This window comes from Propithecus coquereli, unplaced genomic scaffold, assembly GCF_000956105.1.
Source record: "Propithecus coquereli isolate 6110/MARCELLA unplaced genomic scaffold, Pcoq_1.0 Scaffold907, whole genome shotgun sequence".
Taxonomy (NCBI): Eukaryota; Metazoa; Chordata; class Mammalia; order Primates; family Indriidae; genus Propithecus; species Propithecus coquereli.
This window is the reverse complement of record NW_012155363.1, coordinates 15,746-33,724: the sequence shown is the minus strand read 5'-3', so window position 1 is coordinate 33,724 and position 17,979 is coordinate 15,746. Positions and strand designations below refer to the sequence as shown.

At 63.9% G+C, this 17,979-nt stretch overlaps 1 protein-coding gene across 1 annotated transcript in view; it reads right to left on the bottom strand.

Annotated features, from left to right (window-relative positions):
• The window catches only part of LOC105826682 (guanine nucleotide exchange factor VAV2), a 44,149-nt gene that overhangs the window by 14,020 nt on the left and 12,150 nt on the right, over window positions 1–17,979 (bottom strand). The window contains exons 6-18 of the mRNA XM_012664690.1: window positions 15,584–15,683; window positions 14,517–14,612; window positions 13,758–13,826; window positions 11,020–11,106; window positions 8,956–9,041; window positions 7,984–8,116; window positions 5,764–5,873; window positions 4,335–4,436; window positions 3,912–4,000; window positions 3,143–3,159; window positions 2,414–2,435; window positions 1,326–1,453; window positions 189–263 (exon numbers count right to left, since the gene is read on the bottom strand). Coding sequence (XP_012520144.1) covers window positions 189–263; window positions 1,326–1,453; window positions 2,414–2,435; window positions 3,143–3,159; window positions 3,912–4,000; window positions 4,335–4,436; window positions 5,764–5,873; window positions 7,984–8,116; window positions 8,956–9,041; window positions 11,020–11,106; window positions 13,758–13,826; window positions 14,517–14,612; window positions 15,584–15,683 — 1,114 coding nt within the window. The remainder of the gene's footprint in view (window positions 1–188; window positions 264–1,325; window positions 1,454–2,413; window positions 2,436–3,142; window positions 3,160–3,911; window positions 4,001–4,334; window positions 4,437–5,763; window positions 5,874–7,983; window positions 8,117–8,955; window positions 9,042–11,019; window positions 11,107–13,757; window positions 13,827–14,516; window positions 14,613–15,583; window positions 15,684–17,979) is intronic.

Genomic DNA, 17,979 nt, shown 5'->3' with positions numbered 1-17,979 from the left:
AGGAACACTCCAGGAGGCTGGGCCCTTTAAACAGGGGGCGCGTCTGGCCCTCGGCCCCCACCCTGGGCTGCCGCCTAAACCCAACACGGATATCCTAACAAGCCAGGCCATCCAAGTGAGGAGACAGCGCCGGACCCTCAGCACCCGGGCCAGCAGCCTTCCAGAAGCTTCCGTGGGAAGGGACTCACCCGTCCATCCACAGGGCAGGGCTTCACAGAGGAGCTGGGGAAGTACCCTGACTTCCTGGTTTGCACCAGCCGGCCCTGGAAGAGGAGGGGACGTCAGGAAAAGCACTGGGGCTGGACGTGGGAGTGGGGCCATCTGAGGTGCCAGCGCCAACCCCGTTCCCAACACGGCTGTTACAGCCGACACATCACTGCCCTCAGCTGACCCGGTCACTGCTCTGGGCAGGGAGCTGACGCGGTGTCCCCCTTTATAGACGAGAACACTGAGGCCCAGCCCATCAGCACAGCACCGGGTGGCGCTGCTCTCACCTGGGGCGGGGGACGGGGCAGGCGGAGACTTTGCACGGCACAGTCCCCTCCTGCGCTTGCCGAGTCTCCAATCGTGTGTGCGCATGCGTGTGTGTGTATGTGTGTATGCGTGCGTGTGCACGTGCGCACGTGGTCCGGCGCGACACACTCGTGACTGAACGTGTACTCATAATGACCATGGCATAACAGCCACGGCCGCGAGAGTCCTAACACGGACACTGAGCAACGCTCGGCTCCAACGTCAGCCCCCAGGAGGGAGCCCGGCTGGCGAGGTGCCCCTGAGCCGCCAGGGCTCGGCGGAGGTGCCCAGGAGTGGCGGGCGCTAGGGGGCAGGTCCACCGCCGCAAAGGGCTCTGCTTCTGTGGGCCTCGTAAATGGAATACGGAACTCCCGGCTTGGACCTGTAAACTGCACTACATCGATGTCATCTGTGCCCACGTCTGTCGCCCTCCCCCAGATGTAGCCCCTGGGGGCAGGCAGTGACAGTGCCTGGTGGCCCCACGGTCGTGCACAAGGCTGCCTGAACTGAGAGGGGGAAGGGTGGGCGTGACGCGGCTGGAGCAGAGCCCTGGGACACAGCCGAGGCCGGAGGACGAGGCGGATGGGGAAGGGCCTTGACGCGGGCAGGAGGTGCCCTCCCGTGAAGGGACGCTGCACTGCCTGCCACACAAGGCTCCCCAGGGATGACCAGGCGAGGGCTGGACCCACATCCATGCCACGGCGCAGGGAGCAAAGGCCTCGCGGAGCCCCCTCCTTCTCTTCACCCCCAACCTGCCTCTGCCCAGGGAGGGAGAGGAGCCCCACCCTCCCGGGCCAGGGCCCAGGACCCACCTCCCACCACTGGGACTCGGGGTCTCCTCTCAGCAGCTCGATCACGTCCCCCGTCTGGAAGGTCAGCACAGGCTTCCCGGGAGGAGCCGGGTTGCCATGGTAATTCTGCACAGCCACCATCTTGGGACCTGCGGGGACAGGGCGGGGTGGGGGGAGCTCACTCAGTGACTTGGTCCCGGCTGGCAGCCACCCATCAGCAAACTCGGCCTCCGTCCGGGGGAGCTCTTTAGCGAGACACCCCCTAGCACACTCAAGCCCGAACCATCCCTAAGTTCCTCCCATAAGGTGCCCGCGCCTTTTTGACAAATGTCATAAGTAAATGCATGTGACAAACAGATTCAGGGTGTCACTGTGGTCACAGCAGCTTACTTCCGGAGGGCACATCACATGCTGTCTTCTAAACACCTGCCTAGCCTGGGACCCGTGGAGCAGGGGACGGGGGACCCCGCGTGTCAGAGACAGGCTGACAGGGCCGCACGGCTGGTTAAAGACCACTCAGGGCCTGCAACGGGGTCCTGGCCGAGCCCCCAGAGGACCTGCAGCGGCAGGTCTGGCTCCACCCCCGCCCTGCCGGTGGCGCTCAAAGAGCCGGGTATCCCCACACCAGACTCCCGCCAGCAGTAGCAGCAGCGGGCTTTGTTCTTCCCTGGCGAGGCTCGGATTTTATCCAGCCTGCCCGGACTGCACTGAGGTTTCACAGACCACGACGCCTTCCATCCTCAGAATGGAATAGCCGCGTTCCCACCGTGGGACCCAAAGCAAGGGGAGGAAATGGCTGCATGACAGCGATGCGCGCTGACGCCTGCTCAGGGGCTTTGGGCCGCAGCCAGGTGCCACTCCCTGGGGTGGAGGACCCTGACCGCATGCAGGCTGGGCCCTGTCCCCACGGCCCCGCACAGCAGACGCTCTCAGGGAGGTGGCCATGGAGGCGGGAGAGGTAGGAGGGAGCGGCCGCAAGGCGGGACACGTTCTGGGAGCCAGGAGCGGAGGACGGCGGAGCAGAGCCCGCAGCACCAGGCCAAGCCCAGGTCCGGCTCCCAGGGGACTGCTGACGTGGGCGCAGCAGGGGCCAAGTCCAGCACGCTCACCTGGTCCCGCTCCAGAGGCATCCTGTGAGGACAAGGACAGAGCACGGTGATGAGGGACGGCTGCCCCCTGACCTCCGACCCCAGCATTGGCCCTCCCTGCCCCCACGCACTCCCAGCTAGAGGTCAAGGCAGGGAGCTGGGGGGCTCTGCTTCCCTGTGCGACACCCCCTCCCCAGTATCCTCAGGGACACCTTCCACCTCTGCGCAGCTCCCCTCCCAGGAGGACACACGGCCTCCCTCTCCTCCAGGATGCCTGCCCTGACCACCCCCGAGCCTGGGGCTTGTGGTCTCTGTCTGGGTCTCTCCTCCAGAGGCATCTCTGCGCCCCACGCGGGGCCTGGCAAGTGCCCCTTATATGCTGGTTCATTTGGACCCTGCAGCTCGGGGAGACGTAAAGTCCCTATAAGCGAATTCAGTGACTTCATCCCCACGTCAGCCAAACCGAGGGCTTGGAGCCACACGGGGACTTGGGGGTAGGGGGTGGCACATGCCCAGAGCTGCACCCACAGTTGCAAGCAGGACTGGTTGGGGGGCGGGCAGCTGGGACAAGAAGACACCACCGGGGCCCAGGACGTCCACGAAGGAAAACAGAGGCCTCTTGTGACCCGCAGCGGCTCGTCCAAACCAGCGCGTGAGGGTTGAGAGCTGAACACTGATCTTTCTGGCTCCGGGCACACACGCGTGGGGGGAAGGGGTGGGACAGAGGGAGGGGCAGTTTGGGGGACTTACCAGGTCTGCCGGAGAACCTGGAAAGGAAGTGAGGCAGGTGTGAGGGGAGCCGCGGCGCCAGGCCCCATGGCGGCTGTCACTCACGCTGACGGGAGCGCCTGGGCCGAGCCTGATTGTGAACGAGCCAGGTGTCCAGGCCGTTACTGGGGACGTGGATTACGGACATGCAGACCTGAGCTCACGCTGAGTCTCTCGATTACCTCTGACAGTACATTCTGAGCTCTGCATTTAGGGGCCCACAGGGGAGCTCAGGGGGGTGGCAGCCCCGAGATGGCAAACAGTTGTCCCTGCCTGGGCCAGCGGTGTGGGGGGCAGCAGCTGCCTCATCACCAGGTGGCACATGGGGCTCACGGGGCAGATAGATGTCCACAATTGATTAGTGATGTCTGCCGGGGCAAGGGACGGGGAGGAGTGGTGCACATGCCACCTGTCTGCTGTCCTTGCCTTGGACACAGGCGCCCACACGCCCAAGGACTCAGGGCACCTCTGCTGGTCGGACGGAAGGCAAACGCTCCAAAGATTCCATCTGCTGAGCGGGCCTGCCACCCCACCGCCAGACAAAGCAAGAACTACAACGGCCAGCACATGTGGCAGATGTGACCTAATGCCACCTAACACACACGGGTGCACGCTGTTCTGTGCCAACATATGCACCCAACGGACATGGGGCACAGAGGCTGCAGCTCTGTGGATGTGGGGACAGAGAGGCAGGCTATGCGGCTGGGTCACCTGTGAGTGGGCACGGCCAGGGACACAGGCAGGTACTCACTGGTCTTGCAGGGAGGCATTGCCTCCAGGCACTCCTTGTGCGCCCCGACGCCGCACTTGGTGCACAGGTAACCCTGGTAGAAGGTGCCCCTGCACGGGGGAGGGCGGCAGGAGGTGAGGCTGCATCCTGCTCTTCGGCCAAGGTCAGGGTCCCTGTCCCCACCCCTAGTCCCCTCTGGCTGTCTGCCCTGCAGGTCTTTCCCCACTGGGACGTCCTCCAGGCTGGCTCTCCACTGCTCACAGTGTCCCTGGGCACTCAGGGACAGTCGTCTCCTGGCTAGATCTGAAACCCCAAGGGCCCTGCTGGGCCTGATGCTAGGGGGACACACTCCAGCCCCTTGGGGCCTCGTATGGGGCCCAGAGTGGGGAAAGAGGGACGAGGTCCTGGGATGGATGTGGCGCTGAGCTCTGGGGGGTCTCGCACCTGAGGAACATTTTGCAGGCTTTGCAGTTGGTGGTCTTGTCAAACGTGTACATCTGGAAGCTGTGGTGGTTGGCGTTGGCCTTGTCTGGCTTGATGTTTGACCTGGCCAGGCAAAGAGCAGGAGCTGCGTTTGCACACTCCTGAGCCCCACGGATGTGGTCACCACCCCGGGAACCAGCCGGACTCGGAACCCGGCTGTGCAGTAGGGACCTGGACGCCAAGCCTGGCTCTGCCCCCCACACCCGGCAGACTCAGGGCCCGGACTCCCCGCAGGCAGGAGAGCCAGGGTGGGAGCCTTAACATTAAGCCGGGTGGGCACAAGAGAACCTTCTAGTGAGGGTAACAGTCTAACGTCTTGACAGGGCTGGGCGTGGGTGGGTACAGGCGTTGGCCGGAACTCAGCGATTGTAAACTTAAGGTTTGTGCACTTCACTGTACATGAGCTCGACATTTCAAATGCTAAGCAGATACCGGCTCTAGCTCCTGATGGGCCCCCTGGGTACTGGTGGGCCACCCCGATGTCTGCGGCTCACTCTGACACAGACGCGTTGTCAGACAGCCGAGGCCACGTGGGCGACACTGACCAGCAATAGCGCGAGACGCAAACGGGCCCGCGGTGAGGTGGTGGGTGTTCACCACGACATTCTCTCAACTTCCGCAACAGAATGTTCGGGAGCAAGAAACTGAGGGCCCCGGTGCTGCCCACACAGCCTGGGAACAGACCAGCTGGCTGCCACCGACCCAGTGCCAGGCCCCAGCCTGCTGCATCCCGAGGATCCTGTTTGACCCTCCCCAAGAAGGGCTGGGCCCTCTTCACGCCTCCTTCCACCAGGAGGAAAGGCCAGGCAGGGAGCCCACCTGCCAGAGGCCTCTGGCCCACCTGCCTACAGCGCCCAGGCGCAAGCCCCTGTGCCGGCCGCTCTGGCCTCCGGGCCTGGTGTGCCCAGGGAGCCCATCCTTTCTCTGTTTTACGTGGGAAGGCAGTGTGTCCTCCATTTCCTGGAAAACCAGTTCTGTGGCTTTCAAAAAGAGGTGACGCGCCACCAGCCTGCAAGGCCCTAAAGATCAGGGTCACAGGAGTCCTCTGGCATCACGGCCCCCCCGGCCTGTCAATGCTCTGCTGGTCAGGTGTGTGGGGCTCAGCCTCCAGGAAGGCCAAGCCCATTCCAGCAGGGGACGGGGCCCGCCTGGGACAGGCTGCAGCAGATGAGGGTCCTCTGCTCCAGGTGGACTGTGAGGCAGCTCGGATGCCAGACGCGGGCAGGCAGGCTGGAGTCCGGGGCTGCTGGCGCCCGTCTCTGCCTCTGGCATTCCAACTCCGCCTCCCGCCACCCCTGCGCCAGGAGGGTCAGCAGAGCGAATCCAGCCAGGCTTCCAACCCCCCACACCGCACATTTGGGGGGACCGGGGTCTGCGTCTCGGCACTCACATGGCCATCTCAAACTGCTCCATCCACTTCCTCTTCATGTCTTCCGTCTTGCAGAAGAACTGGAAGCCCTGCTTTCCTTGAAGGTGAATCAGGTAGAAGCCATAGGACCACTGCAGGGGGACAGGGACACGCTGGCAACTGGGACAGCTTTGGGCACACTGGCATGTGCACACATGCATGCTTCCCTGTGCTGTGTGTGCACACACGTGTGCGTGTGCATATGCACACAGGCACAGGTGCCTTGCCTGTGTGAATACATGTTCTCACGTGCATGCACATACGTCTTACTGGCACCGTATGCGCACACATATATGCAAGTGCATGCACACGTGTGCCTGTGCTCACACCCTCTCCCGTGTGAGTATATGCACTTGCACATGCATGCCAGTGTGTTCTCATGTGTGCACGTACGTGTATATGTACTTGCGCCTGCACGCATGACTACGTATGTGTGCCCGTGACTGTGTCTGAGTGTGTACACTGCTCTCATGCCTGCACACACTTGTGTTTGGTCCTGCATGTGCACCTGTGCCTCTGTCCACGTGCTCTCGCATGTGCACATGTATATACATGGGGATATCTGCACTGCTTCCAGTGCCTGTGTGCAAGGGTGCTCTGCTGTGTGTAAACGTACATGTGTGTGTAAGTGGGGGCAGGTCCCCAGGGAGCGGGTGCTCCGGAACTTGCCCAGGGCCCTGCCACAGTCCAGCTCGCCACTTTTGCTTCCTAAACGAGATGCTAAAGACGCTCCTCTGAGGTAAACAACACAACAGAAAGGCAGGAGATGGCCCTGGGCAGGCGCCCTGTCACTGCCCGCAGCTGCCCTCCCCCTGCCCTGCTTCCCCTGCCAGAGCGGGCCTGGCCCTCTCTCGGGGAGAGGCTCTCAGGGGCCAGGAAGGGTTTGGAAAGTCTGAGCCCACTGGGTTAGAAAAGACGGAGGGGGAGAGGGAGGAGGCAGGGAGGAGGGAGAGGGACGGAGGGAGGAGGGAGAGGGAAGGCAGGGGCGGGAGGCCAGAAAGAACACAGAAAAGCAAAGAGGCTGACGGGCTGGAGAGGTCAAGGAACCCCGACAGGCTCTTGGTCAACCTCTGCCCCTCGACCTCCAGGGACTGGGGGTGGATGGGGCTTCGTTTCCCACTTTCTGTAATGGGCAAATTTTTAACCATGGTTACACATCATTTCATAACTAAGAGACCGAGGAGAGTGACCTAGAGCCATCTTTGAAGGAAGAAAAGAAAGAACTGAGGGGAGGGAGAGGGGAGAAAACTGGCCGCGTGGGGCGGCAAGGTCAGGCCAGGCAGCAGGGCCTGGCGCGGTGCTTACCATTTTCCCGTGAGCCTGGGCGGCATGAGCAGGGGAGGAAGGGGAGAGAGGTCAGCGAGAGGCCTGGCCCCGCGGGATGCTGGCTGTGCCACGTGGGGCGCCCACGAGAGGGCGATCCTCCCGGAGGGGCAGCTTCTAGCGGCTGAGACCCAGGAGGCCACGTTCTCAGGCCACTGCCTCTTGGCCCCATTACTTGTTTTGGACATCAGGCCCCTACAGCTCCCCAGGTCCTGCACGAGGGGCCTGCACCCTGCACTGCATACTCCAAACCTGGAGTTCTAGCGTGTGGGCTCCTGGACCCCACACCCAGCCAGGACCACGCAGTAGCCGCTCAGCGCCCAGTGCAGGAGCCTTGGCAGGACAAGACTGAACCAGAGAGGGAGGCAGCGCGCCCCTGCAGCCGTGGCCAAACCCCTGCACCCATGGCCCCGCCCCTACAGCTATGAGCCCCGCCCCACCCCCACAGCTATGGGCCCAGCCCCTGCACATCAGAGCTTTTGACAGGCCACAGCCAGGCCCACCCACAGCCCTCTTCCAAACAGGGCAGAGACGGAGAGGGGAGAGGAAGGCCCCTGGCTACCAGGGACAGCATGGGCTGGAGTCAGGCTGGTCAAGGTCGAAAGGCCCACTCTCATTACAGGCCTTACACGGGGCCTCTCCCTTCTCTGCCTCAGTCTCCCCACTGGGGAGCCGGGATCCTGATCGTGCCGACCCCCGGGGAGAACTGGCCCGGCACAGGGCAGCCAGCATGAGCAGCAGCCACAATGACAAGGTGACACCTGGGGGAGGCCTTCTGCCCGCCCCCGCCCACCGGTCAGTGCATGTCAACTCATTTCACCCAGCGCCCTTCCCCAAGGCCACCCAGCTGCCCCTGGCCGGCGCGTCTGCAGGGCCCACCTTCTTGATGTCCTTGTTGTTCATGGGGTCGTCTGTCATCTTGTGGAAGAGCAGCTCGATGATCTCCTTCAGCTCGTAGCTGTAGCCCCTCCGTTTGCAGACGATGACCACCTTGTCAAACAGGAACAGGTACCTGGCCAGCCGGTGCGACCAGGGCCCGTCAGCTCACCAGCGCGTGCTGCTCGGAGGCGCAGGACAGCCAGCGTGCGCCTGCCGCCCCGCAACAGGCTGGGCCTCGGAGCCTGCGCACACGCCGCCCGCTCCCGAGGGCGAGCCCCGGCCCTGCCTGGCCTGCCCGCTAACTTCGCTAACTTCGGTCAGTCTGGCTGCCTGTGTTGCTCCCCCAGGAAGCCTTCCCGGCCCCCACCCGTGACAGGCGGGTCCGCAGCCTTTCAAAGGGGCGTCTCCCGGACATAGGCTGTCCTCACAGCACTGGCCACCAAGGGTCACAACCAGGTCACATCTCCACCCCCCACTAGACCGGGGCCCCCGAGAAGGCAGGACCTGTGTCTGCCGTGGCCCCAGCCCCAGCCTTCGCGCACGGAGGTGCACACGGAGGACATGGAGCAAGCAAGGACCGTGCCGGCGTGTCCCAGCCTCCTGGACACCTGCCCACACTCTCCCCGCAGACCTCGGCACAGAGCTCAGCCGCCCACTCTGCGTCTGTCGTGGCCCCTGCAGACTGAGAGATTGCAGGGGCCGGCCCTGCTCTCGCTGCCCCCGCCCAGCGCCCGCCACAGGCAGGGCAGCCCCACCCCGTGGCAGCCGCTCACTGACGCAGCTCCCTGACGCTCTCAAAGAAAGGAAGGAAGCGATTAAAACTGAACAACACAAAGCCACCGGGCCGGCCGCTCCTTCCCCAGGAAGGCCCTGTTTCCAGAACCACTTAGGAGCAGGGCTCCTGGGAACACAGTGCCAGATTGCCACGGGACGCCAGCCGGCCCCGCGGCCACTGATCCCCACTCTGCTCACCTGTCTTGCTTTGTGTGGTTGACTATGGACCTCACTTTGAGCTCCCCATCGATCTTTGGCCTTCCGAATTCCTCCAGTTTCACTTGCTGGAAAACACGGGGAGAGGCCGTCAGCACGGCTCTCCGTCCTCCCAGCACGGAGCGAGGGCAGGTGTGCGCATGCCCGCTGCGGTCCCCACAGAAACCAGAGGGGGACAAAGGGAAATGAACCCAGTGGTCCCCAGCTGGTGTGTAGACTGGGGGTGCAGAAGCTGCAGGAGGAACGGGCCCTGGGGCCTCAGACCCCTTCCTGGCCATCCCGCCAAGGACGCCCTGCAGCTCTGGGAACAAAGAGACCAACGGCGCAGTTATGTTCACGGGTTGTTGCCGCGTGGAGCCCGGAGCAGGACCTGCAGGAAAAGCCAGGCGGCCAGCCGCAAGCACCACGTTAGACAGAACGAACGGCGCTGATTGCACAGAGGGCGGGCGGGCGGGGGCCTGCGGCAGTCTGTCTTCCACGGGGAGAGGCTTCGAGTCAGTCCCACTCGCTTGTTGAGTCTGCTGAGATTTTGTTTTCTCCTCTATTCGGTTTGTATCTCCGCTGCTCTCCCAATGCACAGAGAGCTTCTCCCTGGGCACGGTCCCCCAAAGGAAGCGTCTACATAGACGTGCGGTGGAGGGACGCACTCCGAAACATCACAGCGCTGAGGGACGGTCTCGCTGAGGGCGGCGCCCACGGGCAGCTCTTGGTGTCACACGCAGCGGAGCGCGCACCTGCTGGCCCTCGACTCGGGCCTCCGTTTCCCACCTCTAAGGTGCGGATCGCGAGAGCACCACCTCGCCTGCGCTGGGGTTCGCGGGCAGCGCCAGGGCCTGGCTCGCAGGGCTGCCCCACCCCTGCTGACGGCTGCTGCCTTATTCTGGTTATTGAATGGACACGTACCACTCGCGTGTAAAAACGTAAAAAACAAAACCAACTGCTTTCCTCGTGTTCCAGAATCAAAGCACGCCAGCTGCGCAGCATTCAGAGATGCCGCGTGCCGGAGCACCGGGGCACACCGGGCTGCGACGGGCACTGATGGCGCGGGCACAGCCACCCTCGACCTCTGCACTCAGATGTTTCTATCTCTTTCTAAAACGAAGAAAAAGGGGCAGAAACGTAATGCTGTTCGGTCACTTCTCTTCTTGTTTGCGCTGACGACACGTCGTGGACGTTTTCCGTGTGTGCGGGGAGCACTCTCTGGGCTCTTCGGGCCCTGGGCACCAGAGCTGGCCCGGGCCTCTGGGGCCTTCCTCTGCCAAAGCTTCCGTGCCAGTGAAACTCACTGGGGTGAAGATGTTGGCGTAAAAACCAGTGGTTCCCAGCCAGGCGGCTCTGCACCCAGGGGACATCCTGCAGCGTCTACAGACACAGTTGGTTGTCATCACTCGGTGGGGCTGGGGGCGGGTGCGAGGGGCACCTGCTGGATGAGGCCAGGGGAGCCGTGCGGCATCCGTGGTGCACAGACGGGTCCCACGACCACGAATGATCCGGCCCAGACGTCCAGAGCGTGAGGTGGAGAAACGCGGGTTGATCACCAGCCAATCCCAGAGAAGCCGGCACTGGCTGGCACGGCCCGCAGAACACGAGCATCCCGCCGTGGCCCACCTCCTCTCCCCAGGTAGGACGTGATGGCCTCGGATGGAACAGGCTGGGACAGGGTCCCCTGAGGCATCACCCTGCCTGATCAGGTCCGAGGCGCAGGGTGACCGCAGGCCCCGCCCTCCCTGGGACCGAACCCCTGCACCGCTTCCTGCAGGCTGCCTGGTGAGGGTGGGCTGGGCTCTCCTCCTGGACCTGTAACAACGGGCCGGGAAGTCAACACCATGCCCCGGCCCGGCCCTGGGCAGAGGGCCGTCCTCCGCACACTGGGCACCAGGGCTGGCTGACGGCGGGCGCAGCAGAGTGAACACCAGACGCCCCAGGTGAGATTCGGAAGCCACCGGCACCACCCTCTGGCCGTGGACACAGGGCGCGTTGGCACTGTGATACCATACGCACGCCGTCTTGGTCACCCTGTCCTGGCCCGAAGTCGGCTGCACTCACCAAGTTTTCTATAGAACTCTGAAATTCGCTGATTTTCTTTAAGGTCTCCTTGTCCCGTTTAACTTCATTGATGTACATCGCCAAGTCCTGGAACAACAGAACCGGGGTCAGGGGCGCTGGCAGTGTGAGGGGCTCAGCCCCGGCCCCCACGTCCAGGCGCAGGGCGTCCTGCAGGTGGCTGCCTCGAGACAAGGTGAGCCTCACCCGACAGACAAGACCGGGGCAGGGAGGGAACACACCGCCCGAAAGCTGCTGGCCTCGGGGACACGGCCAGGCCCCACACTCCCAGCTAGGGCGGCTTCATTCCGCCCCACCACGTAATCAGAAGAGAAGCCACATCAGGCCACGAAGAGCCAACTGGACAGGACCGACCCACGTCTCCACTCTTGGGAAGCCTCCGTGCCCCACTGAGCACCACCTCCCCTCGGGGTCTGGGCAGGGCGAGGGCTCGGAAGTCCCTCTGCTCGGGTCTGCGCGTCCCCACTGGGCGCCCGTCACCCTGCTGCAACCTCCCTGCCGGCCGCCAGAGAGCAGCGCCCACTTGAGAAAGTCTGCGGAGTCTGGGAAAGGCACCAGGGCCACGCAGGCGGCCGACCCGGCCCACCAGGGGCTGCAGGGCGGAAATCCCGTCCCGGTGGGGAGGGGCCGCACTGTCTCCATCCGCAGCTGCCCTCCGGTCCAGGGCTGGGGAGTAGGACACTCCTGCCCCGTTCCTGGCCCAGGGAGACCTCACTGTCCGCACCCCCGGCCTCCACTCCCGGCAGGGCCAAGCCTCCCTGAGGGAAGGGTGCTGCTTCTCGTCTATTTGCCTTTAAAATGAGAAAACAGGTTGCCAGAGACAAAGAACCCGACGGCAGGGGCAGGATCTGAGCTCCTGAGGCAGAACCCATGACAAGTCCAACCACGCTGGCCTCGGCACACCCCTGGCGTGGGACAGAGCGAATGGATGCTGGCGGGACGGATGAGCGGGCGAGAGGAGCATCTGCTCTGATACACACGCGGGATTATCATCAGTTTACGGAGCTCAGACCTGTGACTGCAGCTCCCACGGGGACAAATTTCGGGTCTGCAGAGGCAGAGCGGCCACCTGAGACACGCCTTCTGAGGAGTGAGCTCTCAGTCCCCAGGGGAAATCAAGCTCAACTACACTGACGGCTCTCATGGTGGCGTGGGAAGATGTCCCGGCACGCTGGGAGTGGGGGGGAGACTGGCAACTCCCCAACCCTCGAGTCTCGTGCTGCGGTTCGCCGGCTCTCCGGGCGGGGAGGGTAGGCCGGGGTCTTTGTGGGGCACCATCAGCTACACTCTCCAGAGCCCCCGAGCCGCCCGCTGGCAAGAACCCCAGCACTGGGCATGCAGAACACAGGCCACGCTCAGGGGCTCCGGGCCACAGCCCACTACACCTGCTGTCCCCGTCTGGCAGCCCCCGACAAGGGACCGTCGCTGGCTCACGCACCGTGGGGCTCACGGCAGACAAGCCGGGCAGGTGCTGGGGGGACACGTGGATTCGGGGCAGCACAGCCTGAGCTGAGAAAGTCCCCGTCAGCCTGTCACGGCAGGAGGCATTGCTCCCCTGGGACTCTCCCCCGGGTGCTGCCAGGGGACCCGAGCAGCAGGGTGTCAAAGGTCTCTGATATCACCGCCCACACCCACGCACAAGGGCACGTGACTGGGGTAAATTGCTCCCCGACCACGAGGCCTGCTCAGAGAAATCGCATAGACGGCCGAGCGGCAGGTCCTACTCCCCCCATCCCCGGGACCCAGTGGCAGCTGCGAGTGGAGACAGATTACAGTCCCTCCCCAACCAGGAAGGAGCCCCTTAAAGAGGTACTTGGGGAGGGGAAGAGGCCCAAAGCCCAGGTGGCTGCTGGGGGCAGAGGTCAGGGCTGCAGCCCTGCGGAGGAGCTGGTAGACGTCATCCTCCCACGCACTGGGCACTGTGCCCAGCCTGGGGACACAGGTCACCACGACCGGCACAGTGGCTAGAGAGGGTGACATGAACAATTCTGCCCAGCGGTCTAGGGTGAGAGTCCCTGGTCCAGGGCCCAGGGAGGGGCATCCTCGCGGGGAAATGTCCGGCTCATTGCAAAGGCCGAGGACGCGCAGAACGCAGCTGGCGGCAGGAGGAAGGGCGGCCTGAGCGGACACCCAGCGGTGGGAAAGTGGACGGAACGTTCCGGAACCCGGAGCTCAAGCTTGCCTGGAACGGGGCACTCGCGGCAAACTCGCTGTGAGGTCGGGAGCAAGTACCGTAAAAGGCCTCGAGTGCCAGGGCAAGAAGCCAATGCCTGGTTCGGGGCAGCAAGAGTCCCAGAAGTTTCCTGAGCAGGGGAGGGACACAAGCGGAGCTTGGCGGGGGGCGGGGCTGGCCCTGAGATAGGAGCAAAGGAGTCTCGGGCAGGTGGCACAAGGAGGGGCAGGGGTGGCATTTCAGAAGCAGAGCCTAAGGGCTATGGGCCCGGAGAGCCGGGGAAGCAGGGGAGGAGGCTCCCGGAAGTCCTCGCTGGCCAGGGGAGGCTGGGGGGAGATGCCGGGGAGCACCCGGCCCGCAGTCCCTGCACCGCCCCCCGCACCTCCCACCGCTCACCCATCGTCTGCCCCGACACCTGCCATCCAGGGAAAGGTCTAGGTCACAAGCGCGGCTCATTAAGGATCCCCATTCGAGTCCAAGTACGCAGGCATGGTGTGCCTGGCCCCACGCTGGCCTGGTCGCTCCCTGCCTCAGTTTACCCACCCACCTGCATGGCTTCCAGTGCTTCTTTGAGCTGCTGCCTCTCGGGCCGGTCAGTAGAATGGCTCAGAAGTTCCTGGCAGGGTGAGAGGGGCGTCGGTGTGACCCCTCGGGGATCCCGGCCCCTGCCCTTGCCCCCGCCTGGCACGGGGTGTGTGCATAGAGCGACCCAGTGCTCAGGACCAAGACATCCCACCCACGGCCCAGGCACTCGTTCAGCTGCCCAACTCCAAAGGCCAGAGAATGCTGACCCCCTACACAGCAGACACCCCACTTAGCAGGGACGCTCCCAAATCTTGTGGATAATGGGGGCGGGGGGCGTGCCATGGGAAGGGAATCTACGGCAGCCCCAGCCGGGCGCTGTGCTGGCAGGTCACGATGAGTCACAAAGAGCCTCGCAGAAACCAGGGTCTCCCTCCCAGGCCTGTCTCTCCTGACGTCCTTCCTATTTCCATCTCCACTGTGGCTACCAGGAAGCTCAGAGAGACTTGATTAACTGACTAACCAACCACAGCTCTCTCATTCCTGGTCTGAGAATGCTTTTCTGTCTCTTTCAGTTTCTCAGACTTGTTACTGACCTTCATCATCATTTTCCTCTATTTACTGTGGTAATGATCACGTGTATTGGGCGTGACTATAAGCTAAGTACAAACTTATTTCATCTGTTTACATTCAACTCGATCCGTCTGGGGGCCACGGCCCCTGCCCGGGAGGCTGCGCGCGACGCTGGCGGGACGGCCGTGCAGGGGCCGAGCCGGGGCCTCACCTTCAGGAGGAGGTGGTACTTGAGCACCCTCTGCATGGGCACCACCAGCAGGTCTTGCAGCTTGAATTTTCCCTCCTGGACCTTCAGTGTGCACTCCTGGGGGCGACCAGGTGGTGAGGCGCGCCCTCCCCGGGGAGCGCCTGCCCACACGCCCGCCCCCGGGCCTGGCGGAGAGCCGTAAGCCCCGAACTTGGCCCAATGTCTGGTCTTTCTCTGGCCAGGCTCCCAGCACTGGTCCACCGAGCGGGTGTGTGCAGGGAGGGGAAGGGTCACAGCAGGGGGGCGGGACAGGCCGCCCCTCCCACCTTGCGGGGTCTGCACTGCTCCGGCCAGACGCAGCCAGACACTGGGATTCTAAAGGACCCCCAGGGTGGCGCCCACTGGGCCTGTCTGGATGTGGCTGTGTCTTCCTCTGGGTCAGGTCCTTCGGAGAAGGGCAGTGGCCTCCCCCAGCCGCCCCCCTCTCCCACCTGCCCTCCGGGAGAACAAGGCCGGGAGCTTATGCCGAGCTGTGGGGTTGCGCTCAGGAACCAGGGACCCCAAGGGTTGCCACGGACGCGTCGAGAATCTCCTGGGGAACATCCTGCCCACCCCTGCCTGAGCACCAGGCTCCACTCTGGGGACAAGGTCTCACTGAGCAGGCAAAGCACAGAAACTGCAGCTGGGGACAGGGGCCCTGGGGAGGGACTCCTGTGAGAACCAGACTAGTGGCCTGGGCCTGGGGTGAGGATTTGGGAGGTGGCCCACAGCTCCCAGCAGATGTCACCAGGGCCCCCTGGGTCAGCAGAGGCCAGGGTCGGCAGTGGGTCACAGCACTTCGCTGGTTCGGATTTGGTCCGGATGCCGGTCCTCCGCGGCACCCTGGGGACTCAGGCTGCGTCCCCACCCAAGACAGTGACCTCGGCCCGGCCCACTCCCCCCCAAACAGAACGCAAAGAAAAAAACTCTCCAAGAAACAATCACATCACCACCCCCATCCCCACCTCCCCGGAAAGTGGGCACAAGAGAGGTTGGTGCCACACGCTCCGGCCAGCGAGCCACACCCTCGGCGCTGGGAAGCCCCTTACCTCGACCTTCTGCCTGAAGTCCTCCCGGCTGGCCAGCAGCTGGTTCAGCGTGTTCTGGGCGTGCTCCATGTGGCTGCAGTACTCCCCGTAGATCAGGAGCCTGGAGGGCGCACACGCGCACGCGGTCAGTAAGGCCCTCACGGCTGCAGGGGGCCCGTGTGTGTCTGTCACGGGTGACGGGTCTCTCCCCTGACAGCTCCTCGCCCGTGAACACGTCTCACGGTTTAGTTCTTCCCACGTGGCTGCCTGCGGCTCCTTCTCCCGCTTCCTGAAGTGCCGCCAGGCCAAGGGGGCTGCCAGAGGCTGGGAAAGGGGGCTCTGCTCTCCCCGAGCCCAGGAGGACCCCTCTGTGGTTCCATCTCAGGTCATGGCCGGGCTCAGGGGGAGTTCTCCAGCCCCCGTCCCAACCCTGGCCTCCCCAGGGCTGACGGGCCCCAGGAAGCCTCGGACTCCTGCCCCAGGCCCTGAGCACAGAGCCTGGCCTGGCCGTGGCTCCCCCTGCGACGTGCTAGGTTGGGGGTCATGTTAGTGGGTTGCTTCCACACGGCGCGGGGGTTCCACGAGCAGGTGGACATCAGCACTGAGCACCCCACTCCTCACCCAGAGGAGGGCGTGGCTATGCGGCCCCCAGGGTCCGGGGGAACAGCAGTCCAGGAGGAGGACCCTCACGCGCTGTCCCTCCCGCGGCCATCACTGTCTCTCCTGTCGCTGACTCTCATCTCGGTGCCTTGCACGCTCTCTTTGGTCACAACACCCTCTCACTTGTCCCCAGCTGGGCCCAAGAGCTGTCCCCAAGGGCTGACATCTCCACTAACCAGAATCCCGGGCTCCTGGCCTCTGGAACCTCAGGGCCTTGAGTTATCTAAAACTTCACCTTGAGAACCCTATCCTTGTCGTCCCACGACAGGGAAGCCCACAGGAGGAGACTGGAGCCAGCTGACGGCGTCAGGGCCACAGGATGAGAGAGCCGCCGCTCTCGGGGGCGACCGCCCCTGGGTGCTCCACTGACGGAGCTCTGACCCTGTGACCCGCTGGCAAAGGAGGGAGCGATTAGCCCCAGTCTGTCGGCAGAAAAACCGAGGCCTCAGTGAACTTGCTAGGGGTCACCAGTTAACAGGTGACAGTGTGGCCTGGAAGGCCCGTCCACGGTGTTCCAGTGGTACCCGCTTTGCGAGTGCCGTGTCCGCAAATGTCTGGAGTCCTCCCTGCTCCGGGAAGCTTGGGGCAGTCTCGGGACCAGTCGTGACGGGCCCGGGGCCGTTCTCTTTCCACCACAGCTGCTGCTGCCCCCGACGTGGGCGCCTGCACGGGGCTCGGGGTGGGCAGCTGGCCTGCAGCCAGCGTGGCTTCCGTGGACGCTGGCGCGCGGGGGCAGCGCCCTGGTGGCACGTTCCCAGTGCAGGGCCCAAGGGAAGCACAGCTCTGCCACGTGGGTCCTGGGAACGTCTCCTCTCCCTCCAGCCTTGGGGTTTGGGACCAGGCAACCCCCACTTTCTTCCCAACGTTGGAGTTCTGAGCTCATTAAGAACAAAGCAGTGGGCTGGGAGACACTGTCCCTCCAGGAACACGTCACTTCAGAGCCGGCTGAGACACGGGACAGACATCGCTGTCCTCATACACAGCCAGGGGCTCCTGAGGTCCCAAAACCTGCCTGGGCCTGCACGTTGGGCCCTGCGGCGGGCACGTTCTCAGGCCACCCTAAGATTCTTGCTGCACAGGCCTGCAAGGAAGCTTCTAGCACTGAGAGGCCGAGACTCTCACTCCAAGAAAAACACGGATCTGGTCCTGGAACCAGCACGGGTGCCCCCCTTCCAGCCACTGCAGTGTAGAGCACCCACGGCCAGGCCTCGTGTGGGCAGATGGGGACGTGGGGCCCTGGGCGTGGCACCTGCGTGGACGTGTCCCCACGCTGCGCAGGGCCACCTCCCTGTCTGGCGCCACGGCGCATGCTGACCAGGACCTGAGCCCTGAGTCTTGTTATTAAATCGAGAATTTTAATGTGAAAGTTGATTAAAGCCCCCATCTCTGGAAGCAATGAAAGGTTTCTTCCCCTTTTGAAAACTGAACAAAAGCCTCAGAAGCCCCGGCCACAGCAGGAGGGGAGGGGCACAGAGGGACGTCTGCGAGGCCACCGGCCAGTCTGGAGGATGAACCAGACACGACACTGGCTCCAGGGCCGGGGGGCTGAGCGTGGCTCCTCCAGCCGGCGAGAGCAGTCGGTGGTGCCGGAAGACACGCCGCACCCCGTGCATCACTCGGCACCTGGGCTGGACGCCCCAGGGCTGCAGCTGTCACCGGGCCACCAATGGGGACATGGAGGCTCAGCCAGGACTGGGGACTTGCCCAAGGCCCCAAGGCTCTCAATAGCCAAGAACAGACTCAGACGAGCTGTAACT